This window comes from Tamandua tetradactyla, chromosome 7 (assembly GCF_023851605.1).
Source record: "Tamandua tetradactyla isolate mTamTet1 chromosome 7, mTamTet1.pri, whole genome shotgun sequence".
NCBI classification, from domain to species: Eukaryota; Metazoa; Chordata; class Mammalia; order Pilosa; family Myrmecophagidae; genus Tamandua; species Tamandua tetradactyla.
In genome coordinates, this window is record NC_135333.1 from 20,820,715 (window position 1) to 20,841,041 (window position 20,327).

Genomic DNA, 20,327 nt, shown 5'->3' on the forward strand with positions numbered 1-20,327 from the left:
CTCCGGATCGGCCAATCTCGGGGCCCACCGTCCTCACGACAGAGAGCTGCATTCCCCCCTCAGCCCTGAAGAAGCCCTCTCAGCAACAACCGGCGGCCAGAGCCAGGATGGAGCGAGTCAGGCCTCCACTCTGAAGCCCAGGAGGGGACAACCTCCACCTTAAGGGTGGGAGGAGCGGGAGCCCGGCGGTGAGGGCGGGGGCGGGTGGCTTCCGGCTTCCGGGCGCTGCGTCAGAGGCGCTGTCTGCCAGTCGGGTACGGAGGGGGCGGGCTCACGGCCCCTACCCGGCCACGGATTGGCCCACCCTGCACCCCGATCTGCGATTGGCCGCTCGGGCGGGACGCGGTGGTGCTGGGCTCTGGGGCTTCGTCTGCTGCCGGCGTGCCGCGAGCGGTGGGGAAGACACTTGAGGTGTGGGTGAAGGCCCCTGGGAGGTTCCCGTGTTCGGGTCCCACGTCCGGCTAAGCTGGGCCGTGGGAGCTGCTGGAGCTCCTGGATCCGGCGTCCCGGCAGTGCTGCCTGCCTGCTCCCGGCCTTCTCCCCCAGGTGCCTCCGGGACGGCCCGAGCGGGTCCTGCGGCTCCAGGCTTCTCCGGGTCCGGGGTCATGAGCGTGGGCTTCCTCGGCGCGGGCCAGCTGGCCTGTGCGCTGGCGCGGGGCTTCACGGCTGCGGGTAAGGTGGCCGCGGCGGCAGCGGGAGGGGCGGGACGGGCCCGGGTCGTGGGCTGTGTGCCCGGCCCTCACCCGCCGGAGAGTAGATGAGTGAGTGAGGAATTTGCGGCTGGTGGTGTGATTCCTGTCAGGAATCTTGTATCCGGGTGAGGGACACGAGGGGCGAGGGAGGCTGACACTGTGGGAGGGGTTGTGGGTTTTGATTCTGCTCTCCCAGGGGGAGTATGAGTAGGGGGTGGGCTCTCAGTCCCGGCTGAAAACCCCTTTTTTCTGCAGGCATTTTGTCCGCTCACAAGATAATAGCCAGCTCTCCTGAGATGGACCTGCCCACGGTGGCCGCGCTCAGGGTAGGTGGGCAGAGCGGTGTAGGGAAGAGGGTGTGGGCCTGGCCGGCCCGTGAGCCCCGGTGCTGGTCGTTGACTGGTGGTGACCTCCCCACCACTTAGATCCTCCACGTTTTTTGGGCAAACCCAGTGTGGTGGGAATCCTCAGACAGACTCTGGTTCAAATTCAGATAGTGAGAGGATGAGATGACCCAATTTTGTGTGGAAAGCACAACAGCGCTCAGCACATAGTAGGTACCCAGTAAATTCTAATTATTTTCCACTGAGTGGCTTTGTGACCTTAAAGTATTAGGCTACTCTGAGGTAGTTTCCTCATTTATAAAATGGGGACAATAGCTGACTACTTCTTGAATTATCCTGTGGTGTGAATGACCATGTTGGGAAAGAACCTGGTGAGTTAGTGCCCCACTTTCTGAAAACAGTATCCCAAATCTTCCCTCAAACCTGGCAAAGAGATGATGGCGAAGGAGGCAGGTGACAGTCCATGCCTAGGAGGGACTGGTGTTCCTTGTACTAGTGGCCCTGCTTCTCAGTTTGGAGTTCTAGAGGAAAGAATGCCCCTGGCTGACCTGTGGGCCACATGAAGGCCATGTGGTTATATGAATAAGTGGCCAGGGTTGGGATGGGGACTGACCCAGCTTTGCTTCCAACCACTGGGTGTTCGTATTTCACTTTCTGCTTTGCCTATGCCACTTTCTAGCCTTGGAGCCTTCTTACCTTGCAGAGTGGTTCCTCGAATGCCAGAGGGCTATTGGGGATGGGGAGACAGCCACTTCCTGGTTATCATGGTGAAGCTTGTGCCCAGCTCCTATGCTCATTTTCCTAATAGCAGCAATGGGAAACTTTGCCAGTTGGGATGGGGCAGAGCCCTGAGGGGACAGGGAAGGAATTCCGGTCTGCAGCTGGCAGAGTGGGTTTGGCAGGGAGAGATTCAGCTGCTCTTTGCGAGGGCCTGGCCTTAGCCTGCTTCAGCACTGTGAGCCCAGGCATTCTTCTCCTGCAGAAGTTGGGGGTGAACCTGACACGCAGCAACAAGGAGGCAGTGCGGCACAGCGACGTCCTGTTCCTAGCCGTGAAGCCGCACATCATCCCCTTCATCCTGGATGAGATTGGGGCCGATGTCAAGGCCAGGCACATCGTGGTCTCCTGTGCAGCCGGTGTCACCATCAGCTCTGTGGAGAAGGTGCCCATCTCAGCCTTGATGCCCTTAGGTGACAGGCAGGGTGGCCTGGGAGTGGTACCTTGTAGGTAGAAGTGGCAGCTGGCTAGTAGGGAGCTGTGCCCTGGCCACTTACTTGGCTCTTTCCTACCCCAGAAGCTGATGGCGTTCCAGCCAGCCCCCAAGGTGATTCGCTGCATGACCAACACGCCTGTGGTGGTGCGGGAGGGTGCCACAGTGTATGCTACAGGCACCCATGCCCTGGTGGAGGACGGACAGCTCCTGGAGCAGCTCATGAGCAGTGTGGGCTTCTGCACAGAGGTGGAGGAGGACCTGATCGATGCCGTCACGGGGCTCAGTGGCAGTGGTCCTGCCTATGTGAGACCTTCATGCTCACTTAGCCTCTCAGGGTTGCAGGGGAGGAGGTAGGGGAGGTGTTGCTCATCTCTGGGCCTGGCTGACTAGTAGAGGAGGCTTACTCCTTGGAGCTAGTTCTAGTCATCAGAAGCAGCAGACCCTGGGGAATTCCTTTGAGCCCCCAGCCTGCTGCACAGGGCTCAGTAAGTGTCTTCACAGGCGTTCATGGCCCTGGATGCGTTGGCTGATGGTGGGGTGAAGATGGGCCTCCCGCGGCGCCTGGCAGTCAGATTGGGAGCGCAGGCCTTGCTGGTCAGTATCTCCCCTGCATGGTCTGGACCAGAGTTTGGAATGGGGGTTTTTATTGGTGACTGAGCTGGGGGCTGGGGTTCATTGATGATCCGGAATAGGGATTAGGGAGGAGCGGTGGGCTTGGAGAAGCCTATCCAAAGGTTTACCTGCAGCTTTCTTCTCTAACATTCTTTTCTTGCCACAGGGGGCTGCCAAGATGCTACTGGATTCAGAGCAGCACCCAGGCCAGCTCAAAGACAATGTCTGCTCCCCTGGGGGGGCCACCATCCATGCCCTGCACTTCCTGGAGAGTGGGGGCTTCCGCTCGTTGCTCATCAATGCCGTTGAAGCCTCTTGCATCCGAACACGGTGGGTTCAACTTGCTTTCCTTCTCTTGCTTGCCCCACGCCCCCCCTCCCAACTGGCCCCAGGTTTGGGTTAGTGCCATTTTGTAGAATCTGCTGTTGTGTTCATGTTCTGTTAAAGACCACCACGTATTAGAATTTTTAACTAAGGGTCTGCAGTGATTATTTCATTTAATTCTCACCACAGTTCTGGTAGCTGGGATTATCTTTGATTTATATAGAGATCAGGAAGTTGAATCTCAGAGACAGACAGTTTGCCCAATAAATGATCAATACAGGATTCAACCTCAAGCCTGTGACTCAGACATGAAATTTTCACACATTCTCTCCACCTGTGATCACAGATACCCCTTGGTACTCTATAACTCATTTGGATTAAATGAGAAAAATAAAGCAAGCCCATATACTTCTAAGAAGCCTGGGGGTGTATTTGGTTTGGGGTTCTAATTTTTGGTGATATCAGGTTGGGGATTATGTGGATGGGAAAGCCTTCATGAAACCTTGACTCCAAGGTTTATTGTCTTCCTACTTAAAAATGCCTGGGCTCTGCAGAGAGTTGCAATCCATGGCTGACCAAGAAAAGATCTCCCCAGCTGCCCTCAAGAAGACTCTCCTGGACCGAGTAAAGCTGGAATCTCCCACAGTGTCTACGTTGACCCCCTACAACCCAGGGAAGCTTCTCACAAGAAACCCGGCTCTGGGAGGCAAGAAGGACTAAAGCGGCCTCTACCTTCTTGTGTATGATCTAGCACCCTCAATTGTGGAAGCCTTGACCTTCCATCCACTTTCCCAGCAATGGAGGGGGAAGGCAGCATTCAGTAGTGTTTCTTGTAATAAAACCTTAAATCTGTTCAGATCAATCCTGCCAGACCAGGTGGCACTAGTTTCTTCTGCTCATGTTGGAAGATGCTCTATGGGGACAGTTGATGCTGGATGCCACGTGTAACCCTGCATACCTCCTACTGTTGGTGGATAGAGGCTGGGGCTTCAGTTAGCTCAGGTGAGTAGGAAGGTCAGGGAGGACCATTAACTGGGGTCCTTCAGCTGGAGCCCAAGGCAGGGCCAGCAGAGGTATCAAGTCTAGTGGTGAGAGATAGAAACCATGGCAAGGGCTTTTCTGTTTGAATTCATAAACAGAAAAGAACCAAGCAACTTAGAATTGTCGCAGTGAATTAGAAATATATCAAATTAGATTATGCTTGTGTATTAGTTTCCTAGGGCTGCTGTAACAAAGTGCTACAAACTGGGTTACTTAAAATAAGAGAAATTTATAGTCTCACTGTTGTGGAAACTAGAAGTCTAAAATCAAGATGTTGGCAGAGCCACGCTCCCTTTGGGGGCTGTTAGGGAAGAAATCCTTCCTGATCCTCTCCCAGCTTCTGTTGGTCCTGGGCATTTCCTTGGCTTGTAGATTCATTACTCCAGTCTTTGCCTCAGTTGTCACATGGCCTTCTTGCTTGGGTGTCTGGATCTCTCGGTCTCTTCCTCTTTTAAGGACACCAGTCATATTGTATTAAGGACTCACCTAATCCTGTATGACTGGATCCTAACTAGTTACATCTGCAATGAGCCTATTTCCAAATAAGGTCACATTCAGAGGTACTGGGGGTTAGGAATTCAACATACCCTTTTCGGGGACACAGTTCCACCCATAACAGCTTGTATTTAACTCTTAATCTAGGTGCTGCTAAATTTAGTTGTTTTAATAAAATTTTATTTTTTATGCTGTTTTTTTACTTTTTTGTGCTTAATCTTACACCATTCTTCTTGAGAACTTAACACCCTTACCAGGTTCTCCCTACTTCTTGGTGTGTTTGTGGGTGGGTGGGTGGTGGGATTGTCTAAGAGTAAAAAATGGGGTGAGAGGAAATAAGGCTTCTGCTCAGGTAATGACAGTGCTCTATCCCGACCTTCATTATGGGCCCAAGTGGTGAATGGGGCAGCATCCCAGATAGAAACAAGCTTTATTGTGGGTTAGGCACTATGGTAAAAGCAGTGGATCCTTGCAACCACTTGCTGAGGAAGGAATGCTCTTCCTCACGTTGTAGAAGATGCTGAGACCTAGAAGGGAAAGCAACTTAGTCCAGTTATACTGCTGATCAGTGGTGGGCCTTTTGTGTTCTCAGCCACCAGCTCTCCTGCCTCATGGAAACCAGATGGACTGAGGTTTCTCTAAGAGGGCCCGGTGTGCCCAGTGCTTGTTTCTGGGAGCTCACTATCTGCCAGTTTATGGGCTATGCTTAAAGGGTGTGGGCGTTGACTCTGAATTAATTCTTAGGCTCTACTATTTTTAAGCTAGACATCCCTGGAAGTCATGAGTACCTCTGACCTCAAACATTTTTCTTTATAAATATGGGCATCATACTTCATCAGAAAAACCCAGTGGATATTAATACCTGGATACACTCCAGAATATATTAAGCAGATAATCAAAAAGTATTGACAAAGTACCTTGAGGGATGGGAGAGAAGTCATGCAGCTATTAAAACTTTACTGCCAGGAAAACTGATTACTGTGCCAAAGATTAGGGACACCCAAATCAATAGTCTTAAGCCCTTGACCTTGAAGCTTGCTCTTGTGAAGTTTATATAGGTAGTGGAGAAACTTAGTTTACCTATAGGTATGCCTAAAAGTCACCTCCAAAGGACCTCTTTTGTTGTTCAGATGTGGCCTCTCTCTCGAAGACCAACTCTGCAAGTGAAATCATTGCCATTCCCCTTACTGGGGACATGATATCTGGGGGTGAAAGTCTCCCTGGTGGTGTGGGAGATGACCCCCAGGGATGAGCCTGGCCCTGGCACCTTGGGGTCAACAATGCCATCTTGACCAAAAAGGGGAAAAGAAGGTATCAGTGGCTGAGAGAGTTCAAATAGAACCTAGAGGCTACTCTGGAGGTCACTCTTAGGCATACTTCAGTTAGACATTGCTACCTGGCATAATTTGTCAACCCCCAACTGAAACCATTTCAGCCAATCCTAAAGAATGCCTAGGGCAATAGTTCCATGCACTAGGGTAACTTTCCAAAATCTTTAACCTCTAGATATGTACCTGGACCAGATAAGTCATGAAATGCAGAGGGGCAAGCCCTTCCAGAATATCAACTAGTTCCATCCATGTGCTGGTTTGAAAGGATTTATGTACCCTAGAAAAGCCATATTTTAATCCCGATCCCATTATGGGGAGGCAGTCATTTCTTTTAATTCCCATTCAGCACTTTAGGTTGGGGACTTAATTAGATTATCTCCATGGAGATGTATTGACTCACCCATCATCCCAATCATGGGTATTAATAAGAGGAAGATATGACTCTACCCATTCCAGGTGATCTTGATTAGTTTACTGGAATCTTTTAAAAGAGGAAACATTTTGGAAAGAGTCCTAAAAGGTGATATCTATTTAATGTGTAAGGATAACCTCCAGGATAATCTCTCAACTCTGGAATCTCTCAGCCATTGACACTTTGTCTCATTTCGCTCTTCCCCCTTTTGGTCAAGAAGGTTTTCTCAAACCCTTGATGCTGAGTCCCAGCTCATTCCAGTATTTCTGTCCCACGTTGCCAGGAAGGTCCACACCTGGGAATCATGTCCCACGTAGACAGGGGGAGGGCAATGAGTTTGCTTGTTGTGTTGGCTGGTTGGCTTAGGTTTTTCGATAAACGTTTGCTGAAGCTCCCTTTGTGGGAAGCACCCAGCGGGGCCTGAGTGTCAGTCAACAAGACTGCCATTATCCTGAGCTGCACAAGGGCAGAAAACAAAATTGCAACAAGGGAGATATGAAAAACAAGGAAAGAAGCCTAGAGAGAAGTTAGCAGATGTTCCATATGTTCCATGTGCCTTCCCAGCTAACAGACATGTTCCAGACCCATCGGCCTTTCTTGAATCAAGGTATCTTTTTCTTTCTTTCTTTTTTTTTTTTTTAAGGTATCTTTATCTTAATACCTGAGTTTGGTCATTTTAATGGACTTAGAATTGTAAACTTGCAACATAATAAATTCTCTTTTTAAAAAATGAAAACTAACTAACCCAAAAACAAAAACAAGGGAAGGCAGTGGAAGGCAGCATGGAGGAGGGGTAAGAGAGAGTGAGAAAGTATGCCAGCCAACTGCCTGCTCCTGCATTCCCAGCTCGGCCTCCCCGTTCTCTCACCACTCCTGTCTCCTGGAGAAGCCAGGCCTACAGCACTTCAATCCCAATATCTTATCTGATTTCTCTCAGGACCCCAGAGAAACACTACCTTATGTATTATCTCAACTTTGCTCTTCTACAAAACTGACTGCCCCAACTGTCAATTATTTGGGGCAAGTGCAATCACGGTTGATTTCTCACTTGCTTTCTTTGTTTATTTTACTTTAGATTGTATGTTAGATACAGTAAAATCAAAGCTTTAATTTTCCCCATTCCTCTACTCATGTAGGCCATGTGTGACCACAAACACAGCCGTCCTTTGTCCCCGCCCTACCTGACTGTTTCTAAGCAATATCCCCTGTGGGGACAGTTGGAAGCTGCCCTGGGTGACTCCGCTTTCCCTCCAGGGTCCAGGAGGCCTAGATGGGCCTTTCTGCAAACCTAATAAAATATCTGTGGACCCTTGACCTGGGTTTCACCTTTACCAATTAACCGGAACACAGACAGAAGTGAATTTGTTATGTAAAATCAGTAGGATTTTGAAAATGAAATACACTTATTTTTTTAACTTTTTTTATTAATTAAAAAAATTAACAAACAAAACATTAAGATATCATTCCATTCTACATATACAATCAGTAATTCTTAATATCATCACAGTTGCATATTCATCATTTCTTAGAACATTTGCATCGATTTAGAAAAAGAAAAAGACAACAGAAAAAAAAACGACAACAGAGAAAAAAAAAGATTATACATACCATACCCCTTACCCCTCGCTTTCATTTACCACTAGCATTTCAAACTAAATTTATTTTAACATTTGTTCCCCCTATTATTTATTTTTATTCCATATGTTCTACTCTTCTGTTGATATAGTAGCTAAAAGGAGCATCAGACACAAGGTTTTCACATTCACAGAGTCTCATTGTGAAAGCTATATCATTGTTCAATCATCATCAAGAAACATGGCTACTGGAACACAGCTCCACATTTTCAGGCAGTTCCCTCCAGCCTCTCTGCTACATCTTGAACAACAAGGTGATATCTACTTAATGCATAAGAATAACCTCCAGGATAACCTCTCAACTCTGTTTGGAATCTCTCAGCCATTGACACTTAGTCTCATTTCACTCTTCCCCCTTTGGTCGAGAAGTTTCTCTCAATCCCTTGATGTTAATTCTCAGCTCATTCTAGGATTTTTCTCAGTCCCTTGATGCTGAGTCTCAGCTCATTCCAGGATCTCTGTCCCACGTTGCCAGGAAGGTCCACATCCCTGGGAGTCATGTCCCATGCAGAGAGGGGGAGGGTGGTGAGACTGCTCGTCATGTTGGCTGGAGAGAGAGGCCACATCTGAGCAACAAGAGGCTCTCTTGGGGGTGACTCTTAGGCCTAAATTAAGACTTGACCTATCCTTTGTGGGGTTAAGTTTCATATGAACCAACCCCAAGACTGGGGGCTCAGCGTATAGCTTTGGTTGTCCACACTGCTTGTGAGAATATCAAGAATTCAACTTGGGGAAGTTGAATTTCTCCCCGCTCTCACCATTCCCCGAAGGGGGCTTGCAAATACTTTTCCAGTCACTGATCAAATCACTCTGGGATTCAGCGGGGCATCACTCTGGACAAACCAACAAAATCTCATGTCCTACCTGAGATTCCAAGTACTTATGACATTCAATCAAACTATCTACATGAGTTATAGAAATACACTTTTTTTGACAATTAAAAAAATTATCTTGAAATAATTTCATACGTGGTGATAACTTGCTACAGTACACAGAATTCCACATACTCTTCCCTCAGATTCCCCAAATGCTAACATCTTACGTTTTCTTTATCATTCTTTCTATATATCATATTATTTTTATTTTTTTGTTTGTCTTTTTTTCCTTAATTCATCATATTAATTTTCATCTGAACTGTTTTAAAAGTTGCAAACAAGGGTGAGCGGTGGTGGCACAGAGGCAGAATTCTCACCTGCCACGCTGGAGACCCGAGTTTGATTCCCGGTGCTTGTCCATACAAAAAGAAAAAAAAAAAAGGTTGCAAACAAAATACCCTTTACTTCTAAATATGTCAGTATTTTCTCATACATAACCACAAAACAATTAGTTAAATTAGGAAATTAGCTTTAGTAAACAGTAAAATTTACTACAGATCTTATTCAAAATTTACCAATTGTCCTTGAAATAAACTTTTTATCAAGGTCCAAGTGTCCATAATAAACTATTTCTGGAAGTAAGGGGGGGGGGAATAAGAAATTGAATGAAGTCTAGAAGGATGCACAAGAAACTATAAAAGTGGTCCCTGGCTTCGTGGGGAGGGAGAGATAGTGGCCGGTACTTTTCATTATAATCTTTTGGCATTGTATTGACTTAGGAATCATATGAGGGTATTACCTATTCACAGAATACATTTTAGAAACTTCTAGAGGAGGCTGCCAGACTGCCCTGGCAGTGCAGTGCTTCAGTAGGGATTCATCTCCTCGTGTTGGCCACCAGGGGCTGGCACACGGAGCTGTTTCCAGGGACACTCTGGACATGGGGATGTCTTTCCTATAAGGTTGGCAGGGGGGCATCTGTGCCCCATGCTTTCCACTCCACCAAGCTTACCTTCCCCCTGGCTATTCCCCTGGGTGGCTGGAAGCCTGGCACTGGCTGCTGTGGTACCGGGCATCCTCTCCAGGGGTGCTTATCAGACTGTGATCAACTGTTCACCTGACACATCCACCCCCCCCACCCCCCACCCTCACCCCCTACCCCCCCCACCCCCCACCCCCACCAGTCTGAGTGCTCCTGGACGGAATAGGGTTTCTCCCTGTCCCCCAACTCAGGCCCTCTCATCCTAGCATAGGGCATGACACCCAGTAAGCACAGCTGAGTGAATGCATGCCTGAATGAATGAGTGAGTGAGCAGCTCTTTCCGTCAGTATCCGATTGGGCTGTTTCCTGATGCACCTGAGGAGGCTTCTGGCCTGGGAGGCTTGAAGATCCTGTGCAAACTCCCAATCTGTCCTTAGACCTGGTAATCCACCCTCTGGTTCAGACTTTTCTCTTATTCATTCAGCGAGCATGTGTGGAGTGTTTCTGAGGTGCTGTGCTGGTGCCCGGTGGCTGGGATGTGGGAAGCATAAGGAGTTTCTATCCTGGCCATTCTGCCGGTGGTGCCTCTGGGAACACACCCTGCTCCTTCCTTCCTCAGTAGGCTGTCGAGCTTCTTCACATTGTGGGGATGCCTTACAGGTGTCCTGCCATCTCCTATAGCCTTGGGCTGCTTTAGATACGAGGGGTGCAGCTCAGGAACGCTTTCGTGAAAAGGAATTGGGACAGAAATCAATTTCATAAGTTTTCAATTTTAGGAGGGATTATGTGGATCAATGTTCTCTCCTCTTTGAAAATAAAAATGACCAAAATGAGACATCAGAGAATTTTCTTATCAGTTGAGGTACTTTAGTATTAGGTGACCTGGAGAGGCTGCTTCTGGGCTTAAAAAATATATTGATCAGTTTTCATCCAAAGTGGAGGTGTGTGCCAGTTGTGATTCTACCCTGAGTTCTAAGATATCTCAGTCTTAAATTGTAGTGTCTTTTCTGTTACATGATGATAAAGATGGTTTTCCTTCTGCCAATTCAGTTAATACATTTCTGGTAATAGAAGAGCAAATGCCTGTGCTTTTACCTTCCCTGGCAGGTGCCCTCAGGCAAGGCATTGGTCTGTTTGTATTTCAGTTTTTTGTTATTTCATGAAAATAATAATATTATTATTATTAACTTGCTTTCCTCCCAAGGTGGTCAGTTTCTTGGCAGCCCAGATGCTCAGCAGATGAAAGCATTGCCCCAAAGCAGCCCCTCCCCTGGCCTGCACCTACACAGCATGTTTCCCTCTTTGCTAAGATGGGAAGCCCCATGATGTTCCTTGATGAGAGCAACTTCTCACATGTGACCTATGACATAAAAGCTTCCTTAATGATCTCATATGTGTGCTCATCCCATGTTCATTTGAGGTACATGATCTCATTTAATCTTTAATTTAGAGATGATGATGTAGTTACTATTTCCCCATATAACTGATGGGAAAACTGAGGCTTAGAGAGGTTGGGAACACAGCCTGTAAGGGAAAAGGCCCGAATACCAATCCAGGTGTGTCTTAAGCATGCAGCCCTGACCTGTCTTACCTCAGACAGGCATCGCCACCCTCTCTGCTCTGACTGGGGGGCACTGGGACATGAGGAATGACGGAGAAACTAGTTTGGGTGAGAAGCTGCAGGGCTGAGGCAGGCGGCTGGGAAAGAGCCGGAAGACAGACTCGGTGGGGATGAGCCTTCAGTGCTGGTGGGGCCTCATTTCTGAGGGTGCTGAGCCATTAGGAAACCCACTGTAAGGTCAGAGAATTACACATTTTATTCCTTCCTGTTTTAAGAAAGCATATTATAACCATTATTCCTGTTTGCTTTTTTTTCTTGAATATGTAACATTCTTTTTTTTAAACTTTTTTTATCATATAATATAACATATATACAAAACAAAGAAATTAAAAAGCAATAGTTTTCAAAGCATTCTTCAAAAAGTGGTTACAGGATAGATCCCAAAGTTTGTCATGGGCTACCATATGAACCCCTCATACTTTTCCTTCTAGCTGCTCCAGAATATAGGAGGAGAGGGCTTAAACACTTCTTCATCATCACAATCAACATTTTTTTCCTTCTTTTTTTTTGTGAACAATAACATATATGTACAAAAAAGCTATAAATTTCTGAACACAGCACCACAATTAGTTGTAGAACAGATTTTAGACTTTGACATGGTTTATAATTTCACAATTTTAGGTTTTTACTTCTAGCTGCTCTAAAATACTGGAGACTAAAAGAGATATCAATTTAATGATTCAGCATTCATATTCATTTGTTAAGTCCTATCTTCTATGTATAATTCCACTATCACCTTTGATCTTTCCATACCTCTCTTTGGGGTTGGGCTATGGCAATTCTAAATTTTTGATATTGGAAGGGTCTGTCACTAATATGGGGTCGGGAGGTGGAACTATCTGATGTTCTGGAGAGGCTGGGCTAGGTTTCAGGACTTATCTGAACCAGGGACCCATCTGGAGGTTCTAGGTTTCTGGAAAGTTACTCTAGTGCCTGGAACCCTGGTGGAATGTTATTTATTACTCTAGGTGTTGTTTAGGATTGGCTGGAATGGTCCTGGTTGGGGGTTGGCAGGTTATGTTAGGGAGCAAGGTCTACTTGAAGCTTGCATAAAAGCAACCTCCAGAGTAGCCTCTTGATTCTATTTGAACTCTCTCTACCACTGATACTTTATTAGTTACACTTCTTTTCCCCCTTTTGGTCAGGATTGAGTTGTTGATCCCATGGTGCCAGGTCTGGATTCATCCCTGGGAGTCCTCTCCCACGTCACCAGAGAGACTTTCACCCCTGGATGTCATGTCCTGGGTAGCCAGGAGGGCGATAATTTCACTTGCAGAGTTGGCCGTAGAGAGACTGAGGCCACATCTGAGCAACAACAAAGGTCCTCCAGAAGTAACTCTTAGGCATGCCTATAGGTAGTCTAAACTTCTCCGCTACCTACATAAACTTCACAAGAGTAAGCCTTCTGATTGAGGGCATGGCCTATTGATTTGGGTGTCCCTAAAGTTTGACACAGTATCAGGGGATTCCCTGATGGTAAGGTTTAATAGTCTTTCTGCCCTCCTTCAGGAGACTTTGCCAATACTTTTTGATTATCTGGTTAATATACTCTAGAATGTTTCCAGGCATTACAATAATCCATACAGGATTAAAGGGCTTCTTTCTTATTCTGTGCTTCCTGTGTTTCAGTTGTTCAAATGACCTATACAAATAAGTTGAATTAGATTATGCACTACAGAAAATTCAATTCCAAATCAATTAAACCTTTCTTCCATTGGTCTCCAAGAGTATGTGTGGTTCTAAAATATAGACACTGTCTTACTTACCCGTATGTTCTGAATTACTTTAACCCCAACCTATTTGGCTTCATTCTTATCTCTAAATATCAGGTTATATATATAAAATAGTCTCTCAAAATCCAGAAATAATAATCACCACTCCAGACTTAATGTGTCTGCTCTAAAAGCTTGCAATCTAGGTCCCTGTTTTCTTACAAGCATTTTCTTGTAAGACCATACCATTGTTTTTTTTTTGTTTCTGGCTTATTTTGTCTCACCAAATATCCCACATATTCATTCACATCGTTGAATTCCTCATGACATTGTTCCTTTTTGTAGCAGCACAACCTTCGTTCATAAGTATACACCATCGTTTGCCATTCTACTTCTCTGTCAGTGCATCCTTCAGCCATGTGCATTCATTGGGCATCATGTAGAAGGCCAAAGTCCACAGTCCATTAACATTCTCAATTTTAGATAATTTCATTGTTCCCAAGAGACACAAAACCAATAAACACACCCTCACCTATTTGCTTTTTGAATTAAGGGAAAGGAACATTTATTGAGTCATTGCTCAAGTCTCTCCATACTGCTCCCTTCACCCTAAACAGTCATGCCAACCTCTGCTGAGTCCCCAGCCTGCCTTCCCCACTGCCCTGCCCCCCACAGTCTTGCTCACACCTTTTCTGCTCCTTTAAATGCTGCCTGTCCTTCTGGTGGCCCCACCCAGATCCCTCTTCCACCCCCAGCCCTTAATTTGTCCCCTAGTTAACACCCTGGACGTGACTCTGTTGGTTGTTTTCTCCTGAGCATAAGACTTTTTGAGCTGACAAGGTGCTGTCACTTGCTGCACCCGACAGAACCCCTGCGGGCAACCTCTAGAGCAGAAAGGGTGGGCTTGGGTGTCCCCAACCCAGACAAAGAACCCCAGGCACTTCCCAAGGCAACTGGGGAGTTGGGGCGGGCATCGTCTCCTGATCCCCTGTCCTCTTTCCAGGTTCGCCCATTCGCTGTCACAACTGTGCTCCTGAAAATGCACCTAAAAGAGAGGCCTTGAGGAAAGCTTGTCTCGGGGCTCAGCCCAGCAGGTGCATGGACGCCGCAGGGCAGAGGAGAGGCACACCTGCAGCAGGAGGGGGGCACAGGGCGCCAACCCCTGAGCACTCCTGGGACAAACCAGCTCGGTGCCCGCGAGCCAGTTGCACAGGTAGTTCCAGGTGATTCCACTCCCATAGCAAAGTTACTCAGCTGTTGGCTGGTGAGGAGAGTACCTGAATTCTCTGCTTGCTCTGACACCTGGGTCCCCTCCTGGACACCCTGGGTCTGAAGGTCGAGATGAAGAACTAATATAGACGGGGATATGGGGATGTTGCGACTATGGGCTATGGTTAACATAATATTTTAATATTCTCTCTACAACACTAACAAGTATACCACATCAATACTATGGGTCAGTAATAGGGGAGATGTAAGGAGTATAGAAGGATTTGGGTATTTTTTTAAAATTTATTTTCTAGAGTAATGAAAATGTTGTAAATTTGACCATGGGGATGTGTGCTCAGCTATGTGATGATATTGTGAGCCAGTAATTGTACACTTCAGATGGTTTCTATGGTGTGTGAATACATATATCAATAAAATTGTACTTAAAAAAGAAAAGAGTAAAGGGGATAAGGAGCTTAATTTGGTGTCTAGCAGGAGGTGAGTTCTAGTAACCAGAGTTTGCTGTTGCTTTTATTATAATTGTTAAGGAATTTGAGAAGCAGAGAGGTTGACCAGCAAGATGGGTCGGGGACCGCAGCTGGACACAACCCGAGTCCGGTCTGGCTGGATCATCCCAGCCTTGTTCCCTAGGGGTGCCACTGACTCCCAGACCTCGTTCCCAAACTGGCTTCCCAACCCACATTAATCACCTTTTTTAAAAAATTGTGAAATATAACATATATACAAAAAAGCAATACATTTCCAAGTACATTATTTACTTATTTTATTTATTTTTGGGTGCATGGTTTGGGAATCGAACCTAGGTCTCCCGCATGAAAGGCATCCAAGTACGTTTTAACAAGTAGTTATAGGACAGATTTTAAAGTTTGGTATGAGTTCCATGACTTTTCATTTTTTTCTTCTAGCTGCTCCAAGACACTGGAGACCGCCTTCTTTTTTAATAATTTAAAACATTTTAAAAAAACTTAACAACATATAACAACATATAACAACATTCCAGAAAAAGGAATAAAAAGAAAAAAGAAAAATATTTGTACACACCATACCCCATCCCTCTCTCTCACCAATCACCAGCATTCAATCTACTAAATTTATTTTAACATTTGTTCCCCCTATTATTTATTTATTTTTAATCCATATGTTTTACTCATCTGTCCATACAATGAGATACCACCTCACACCTATAAGCGTGGCTCAGACACCCCTAAAGAGAGGGATGGAAAGATCAAAGGTGATGATGGAGTTATTTATATAGAGAAGATAGGATTTAACAAATGAATATGAATGCTAAATTATTAAATTGATATCTCTTTTAGTCTCCAGTATTTTAGAGCAGCTAGAAGTAAAAATCTAAAATTATGAAATTGTAACCCACGTCAAACTCTGAAATCTGTTCTACAACTAATTGTGCTGTGCTTTGAAATTTATAGCTTTTTGTATATATGTTATTTTTCACAAAAGAAGAAGGGAAAAAAGTCATTGTGATGATAAAAAAATATTTAAGCCCTCTAGCATCCTATATTCTGGAGCAGCTAAAAGGAAAAATATGAGAGGATCGTATGGTGGCCCATGAGAAACTCTGGGATCTGTCCTGTAGCTACTTGTTGAAGAGTGCTTTGGAAACTATTGCTTTTTTATTTCTTTGCTTTGTATATATGTTATACTATACAATAAAAAAAGTTTTAAAAAATTAAAAAAAAATCAGTGTAAAACCAGCAAAAGATATGAAACCATTATCAAAAACATCTAATAAGACTTAATAAATATAAGAAAGTGCGATGGTGAAAAAACCTGCAGGTAGGCTGAAACCTCCTCGCCATTTGCAGGGTTCAGGATTGTATGCTCAGGTCATCATCTAGTAGGTGCTTAATGTGCATTGCTAAGTGAAAGAGGCAAATGGGGTTGAAGAGATGGGGCAGGCGAGGGGGGCCAGGGGTTAGTGTGAAGGTCAGTGCTGCTTTGGGTTCAGCAACTCTAGGATGCAGGGTCATGGGGGTGGAGCTGGGGCGCTGACCCGGCGCCCAAGGACGTCAGCCTGGCCTACATGAGCCATGGGCTCTGCTAGTGTCACTCACTTCAGAAGGGGCCAGCTTTGTTTCCCTTCTTTCCCCATGCCATCCCACGCCTGGAGCCTGTCTTTGGCTGCTCCCTTTTGGAGGCCAAGGGACACTGGTCTGTCAGGTGGAAGAAGGTCGAGCTCTTGTAGTGGACACACAGCGGGGACCTTGGCACAGCAGGCAGGAGGACCCAGCCATTCCAGGGAGCAGCTCCTTCCATTCAAAGAGACAAATGCCAGCATTCCCCGGGAGCAAGGAGCCAGCTCTGTGGTTGTGGTAGTTACAGCATCCCTGTGGCCTGTCCTCAAGCGGCTTTGTAGTCAGGAAGGTATGACACACATTCACACACACACAAACACACATACACATGCAAACACACCTACACCATCACACATACCTATACCCACACCCACATGTAGACACAACACTCACACAAACACACAGGCCATCCCCTCATTCACATATAGAAACACACACACATTCTCACCCACCCAGACACTCATACACCAGAGGACTCTTCCGTGCTAGCCTATCGCCACTGACAGCAAACACACACATTTCAGAATCATATGGAAAACACAAATAGCAAGAAATGAAAAGTAGAGATAAAATGAGACACTTGTTGGATGATTCCTAACTAGAGGTTCTACCCACTCAGAACCAGAGAAGAAGGAAGGGCAGGAAGAGCAAGCCGGCCAAACCCCACCCACCCCCTTCCAGGCGGGCCCTGGGCTGCAGAAGGACGAAGGACGTGAGCTCCCCCAGTCCCACCCCACGTCCACCCCCTGGCAGGCTCCCTCAGCCTGGCCTGCTTTTGTTCTTGCGGACCCACAAATGGGCACAGGCGATGCCCCCTTGTGGTGCTCTGCCCCAAGCTGGGGCCACCTCCAGCCACGCACCCGCCACCCACCCCCTACCAGCCCTGGTCTGCTCCCCGGCCCTGAGCAGGAGGCTGGAGCCAGGCGTATGGAAATCAGAGGCTGGTCCCACAGCAGCCTTCCTCACCTTACATATTATTTCATCTTTAATTACAGAATCGAAGTAGCAGAATCTCTAGGCTGAGCCAAAAATAGCCATACTTTAAATTTGATGTTTGTTTTCCCAAAGGAAAGCCCTGGGGCCCGCGGCAGGGAGCACGCGAGGGTGGGGGCGGGGCTCGACCGAGCCCGGGGCGTGGAGGGCGGGGGAGGGGGGAGGCCGACGCTTGACTCTAGGCTCTGCTACCCGCAGGGGGGCGGCCTCCGCAGGCCTCAGTTGATCCATCTGTGAAATGAGGGAGTGGATCAAAGCTTCCTCGCAGGCCCCTTCTAAGACTTAAAATTCTGTACAAATCCGAGCAGCAACTCACTCAACACGGTGCAGCTTCCCGTTCTCTGACCTGGCTCTTGCCTTTCTTCCGTTCTTGTATTGCAATGATAAATGATAATAATAATAATAACCTCTTCTCCCTGTCCCTGGTTCTAGCACCAGCCTGTGGCTCTCTGAGTGCCTCCTCTTGCGTCTTCTGACAGTTCTTTTCCGTCCCATCTGGCATCTTCCTCTCCCTGCACACCCCAACCATTAACCATTTCCCAGTTTGCCTTCTGCCCCCTCTGCTCTTAGCGCTTGTCCCTCTGTCCACCCTACCTGGCCATTTCTCCTCTCCTGCTTTGTCCCGCCTGCTGCCAAATTCCTCACCCCTTACCTCCTGACCGGCCCTCCCCGGGGAGGCAGTTCCTGGGCGTGGACTTCCACTGGCTCCTCCGATCCCAATGGCCACTCTTCCTCCCACACCCCTACCCTGGCTGCCCACTCCGTCCTCTTTCCCCTGCCACAGTTAATGGTGCCCCCACCTGTCTGGTCTGTGCTGTGGGGTCCGGGGAAGCACCAGGTTCTGACCCCAGGGGAGGAGGACGGGCCCTGATTCACGGCGGGGCTTCCCCTCTTCCCCCCTCTCCCCCTCCTCCTTTCTCTGCCTCACTCTGCACCCTTCTCTCTTAAAGACGATGGGGACAGATACTTAAGTTTTGAAACTGCAAACCCTCGGTCCCTTAGGCCTAGGGCATAGTGTCCTGGTTAAGAGCTGGTAACAGTGCCCCAGTACCCCCGCCGGAGCTCCTGGCCCCCTGCTCCGCCACGAGGCCCGTGGAAGGTCAGCTCGGTGGGGTCCGCTCAGCCGCAGCGTGGGCGGGGCCAGCCCCGAGGTGGGCGAGACTGTCAGCTAACCCTGCGCCCGCGCAGTGGAAACCCGGCCGAAAAAGGCAGCGGGAAAGTATCAGGCTTCGGACAAAAAGGTGGAACCTAAAGGGATAAGGGGAGCGAACGGAAAACAAGCTGAAGTGGGTAACCAAGACGCTAAAGATTTACTTGCAGAAAATGGAGAAACTAAAAATGAGGAGAGTCCAGCCTCTGATGAAGCAGGAGAGAGAAGCCAAGTCTGATTATTGTCGTATGTATTCCATGTCTTCTTGGTGGTTCCTGTTTCTTCCTTCGTGGACAATCCAGAGGATTTTTTTTTTTTTTTTACCAAAGAATACACAAAATTATTGTTTATTCCACCTTTGTGTCATATTCCTGGATCCTTCACCAATGTTACAAGAAGAAAAAAACAAAAGCAAAACAAAATGAATAACCGAAATCAGAATCACAAATGTTATTAAGTAGGGAAACAAATAAATTAAAATCTAGCAGCCATCAGCAAGAGTACAGCAAAAACAATGCTGTAAAAAGAAACAAAGAAAATTGCTAGAAAACTGTATGCATCATATTCTTCCAAACCAGCAAAATATGCTCCTGCAAAGAATGAACATACACAGAATTTTTTTCCTTTAAGGTATAGATATGCAAATTCTTTTTTTAGTATTGTGGATGAGTAAATGTGTTTGTAATGGTAATTCTACTAAGCTATTACAGAGTGGGCCAGGAACACATTTATGGATACTGGGGACAATGTGTACTGTAATTCTTTGATTGGGATAGTGGATACGCTAGCCAAAATTTAAAAAAATAATAATATATGAACACAGAAGAACAAGACAAAGGCGAATGAGACTTCTCTTATATCTTAGCAACATTTAGATGGAAATCAAATTTAAATGCAATCCACTCTGCTTTTGAAGACGCTTTGGTTCAGCTCCCAAATCTCGATTGCTTGACGCAGTCTCCTATGAGAATACTCAGAAGGTGTCTTCTTAAACAACAAACCTATTTTTAGTGGTGGAGCTGCTCTTAGTATCTGTGTCTGCATGGGACTGATAACCAATCACTATCTTTGGAGGAAGTCCTAATCTTTCCTTGTATACCCTCCCTATATGTGTAACCGCTTCTCTGTTTTCACATTCAGTAGTCCATATTGCTATCCTATCACCTTTAATTCTAACATTAACAATGGCTCCACAAACATCATCACTGTAGTCATCAAAAGATTCTCCAATAAGGCACAGCAGAGTCTCTAGCCAAAAGCGATGGAGGTCACTTCGTCTCAATGTAATTAGCCGTCGTCCTCCTAGTTTGTTTTTTTCATCTTCCTACATAGGCTCAATACCATCCTTAAAAAGTGAGTAGTCACAGCCAGGCATTAAATTACTAAACAACTGGATATGGTTGTACAGAGCCCAAAAGTCTTCAACAGTATCAAACTTAGAGATGAGTCGAAGGTTTGCTTGCCAAGTTTTGCTTTTATCATTTTTAAAAAACCAAAGAGCCCATCTGTTCTGTAGTGGATGTTTAATATAGTGTTCTGGGTTAGCAACCTCCTGATTAGATTCTGTTTTCCCGTCTTCTGTAGGTGGGGGATTAGGAGTAGGGGTGGTTTCCGGTTCCCCAGTCGCCAT

At 46.5% G+C, this 20,327-nt stretch overlaps 1 protein-coding gene and 1 pseudogene across 3 annotated transcripts; one reads left to right on the forward strand and one right to left on the reverse strand.

The window, feature by feature from the left end:
• Window positions 1–299: 299 nt before the first annotated feature.
• PYCR2 (pyrroline-5-carboxylate reductase 2) lies at window positions 300–4,917 on the forward strand. Of its 3 annotated transcripts, none has more exons than XM_077168579.1 (7): window positions 300–672; window positions 948–1,018; window positions 2,019–2,198; window positions 2,331–2,552; window positions 2,751–2,843; window positions 3,028–3,191; window positions 3,740–4,917. In XM_077168579.1, the coding sequence occupies exons 1-7, from the start codon at window positions 606–608 to the stop codon at window positions 3,903–3,905; spliced, it is 963 nt and encodes a 320-aa protein (XP_077024694.1). In that variant the 5' UTR covers window positions 300–605; the 3' UTR covers window positions 3,906–4,917. The 3 variants fall into 3 exon arrangements, with proteins under 3 accessions (XP_077024694.1, XP_077024695.1, XP_077024696.1); XM_077168580.1 differs by lacking the exon at window positions 300–672 and adding an exon at window positions 693–761; XM_077168581.1 differs by lacking the exon at window positions 300–672 and adding an exon at window positions 721–817.
• Window positions 4,918–19,513: 14,596 nt separating this feature from the next.
• Window positions 19,514–20,327, reverse strand: LOC143689525 (eukaryotic translation initiation factor 4E pseudogene; annotated as a pseudogene).

Bases quoted from the DNA above. Each gene is read 5' to 3' on its own strand.
- PYCR2 (XM_077168579.1), top strand. From the start codon at position 606: ATGAGCGTGGGCTTCCTCGGCGCGGGCCAGCTGGCCTGTGCGCTGGCG. The intron at 673-947 runs GTAAGGTGGCCG...TTTTTTCTGCAG, and splicing joins GCGGGGCTTCACGGCTGCGG to GCATTTTGTCCGCTCACAAG. The intron at 3,192-3,739 runs GTGGGTTCAACT...TGGGCTCTGCAG, and splicing joins GCCTCTTGCATCCGAACACG to AGAGTTGCAATCCATGGCTG.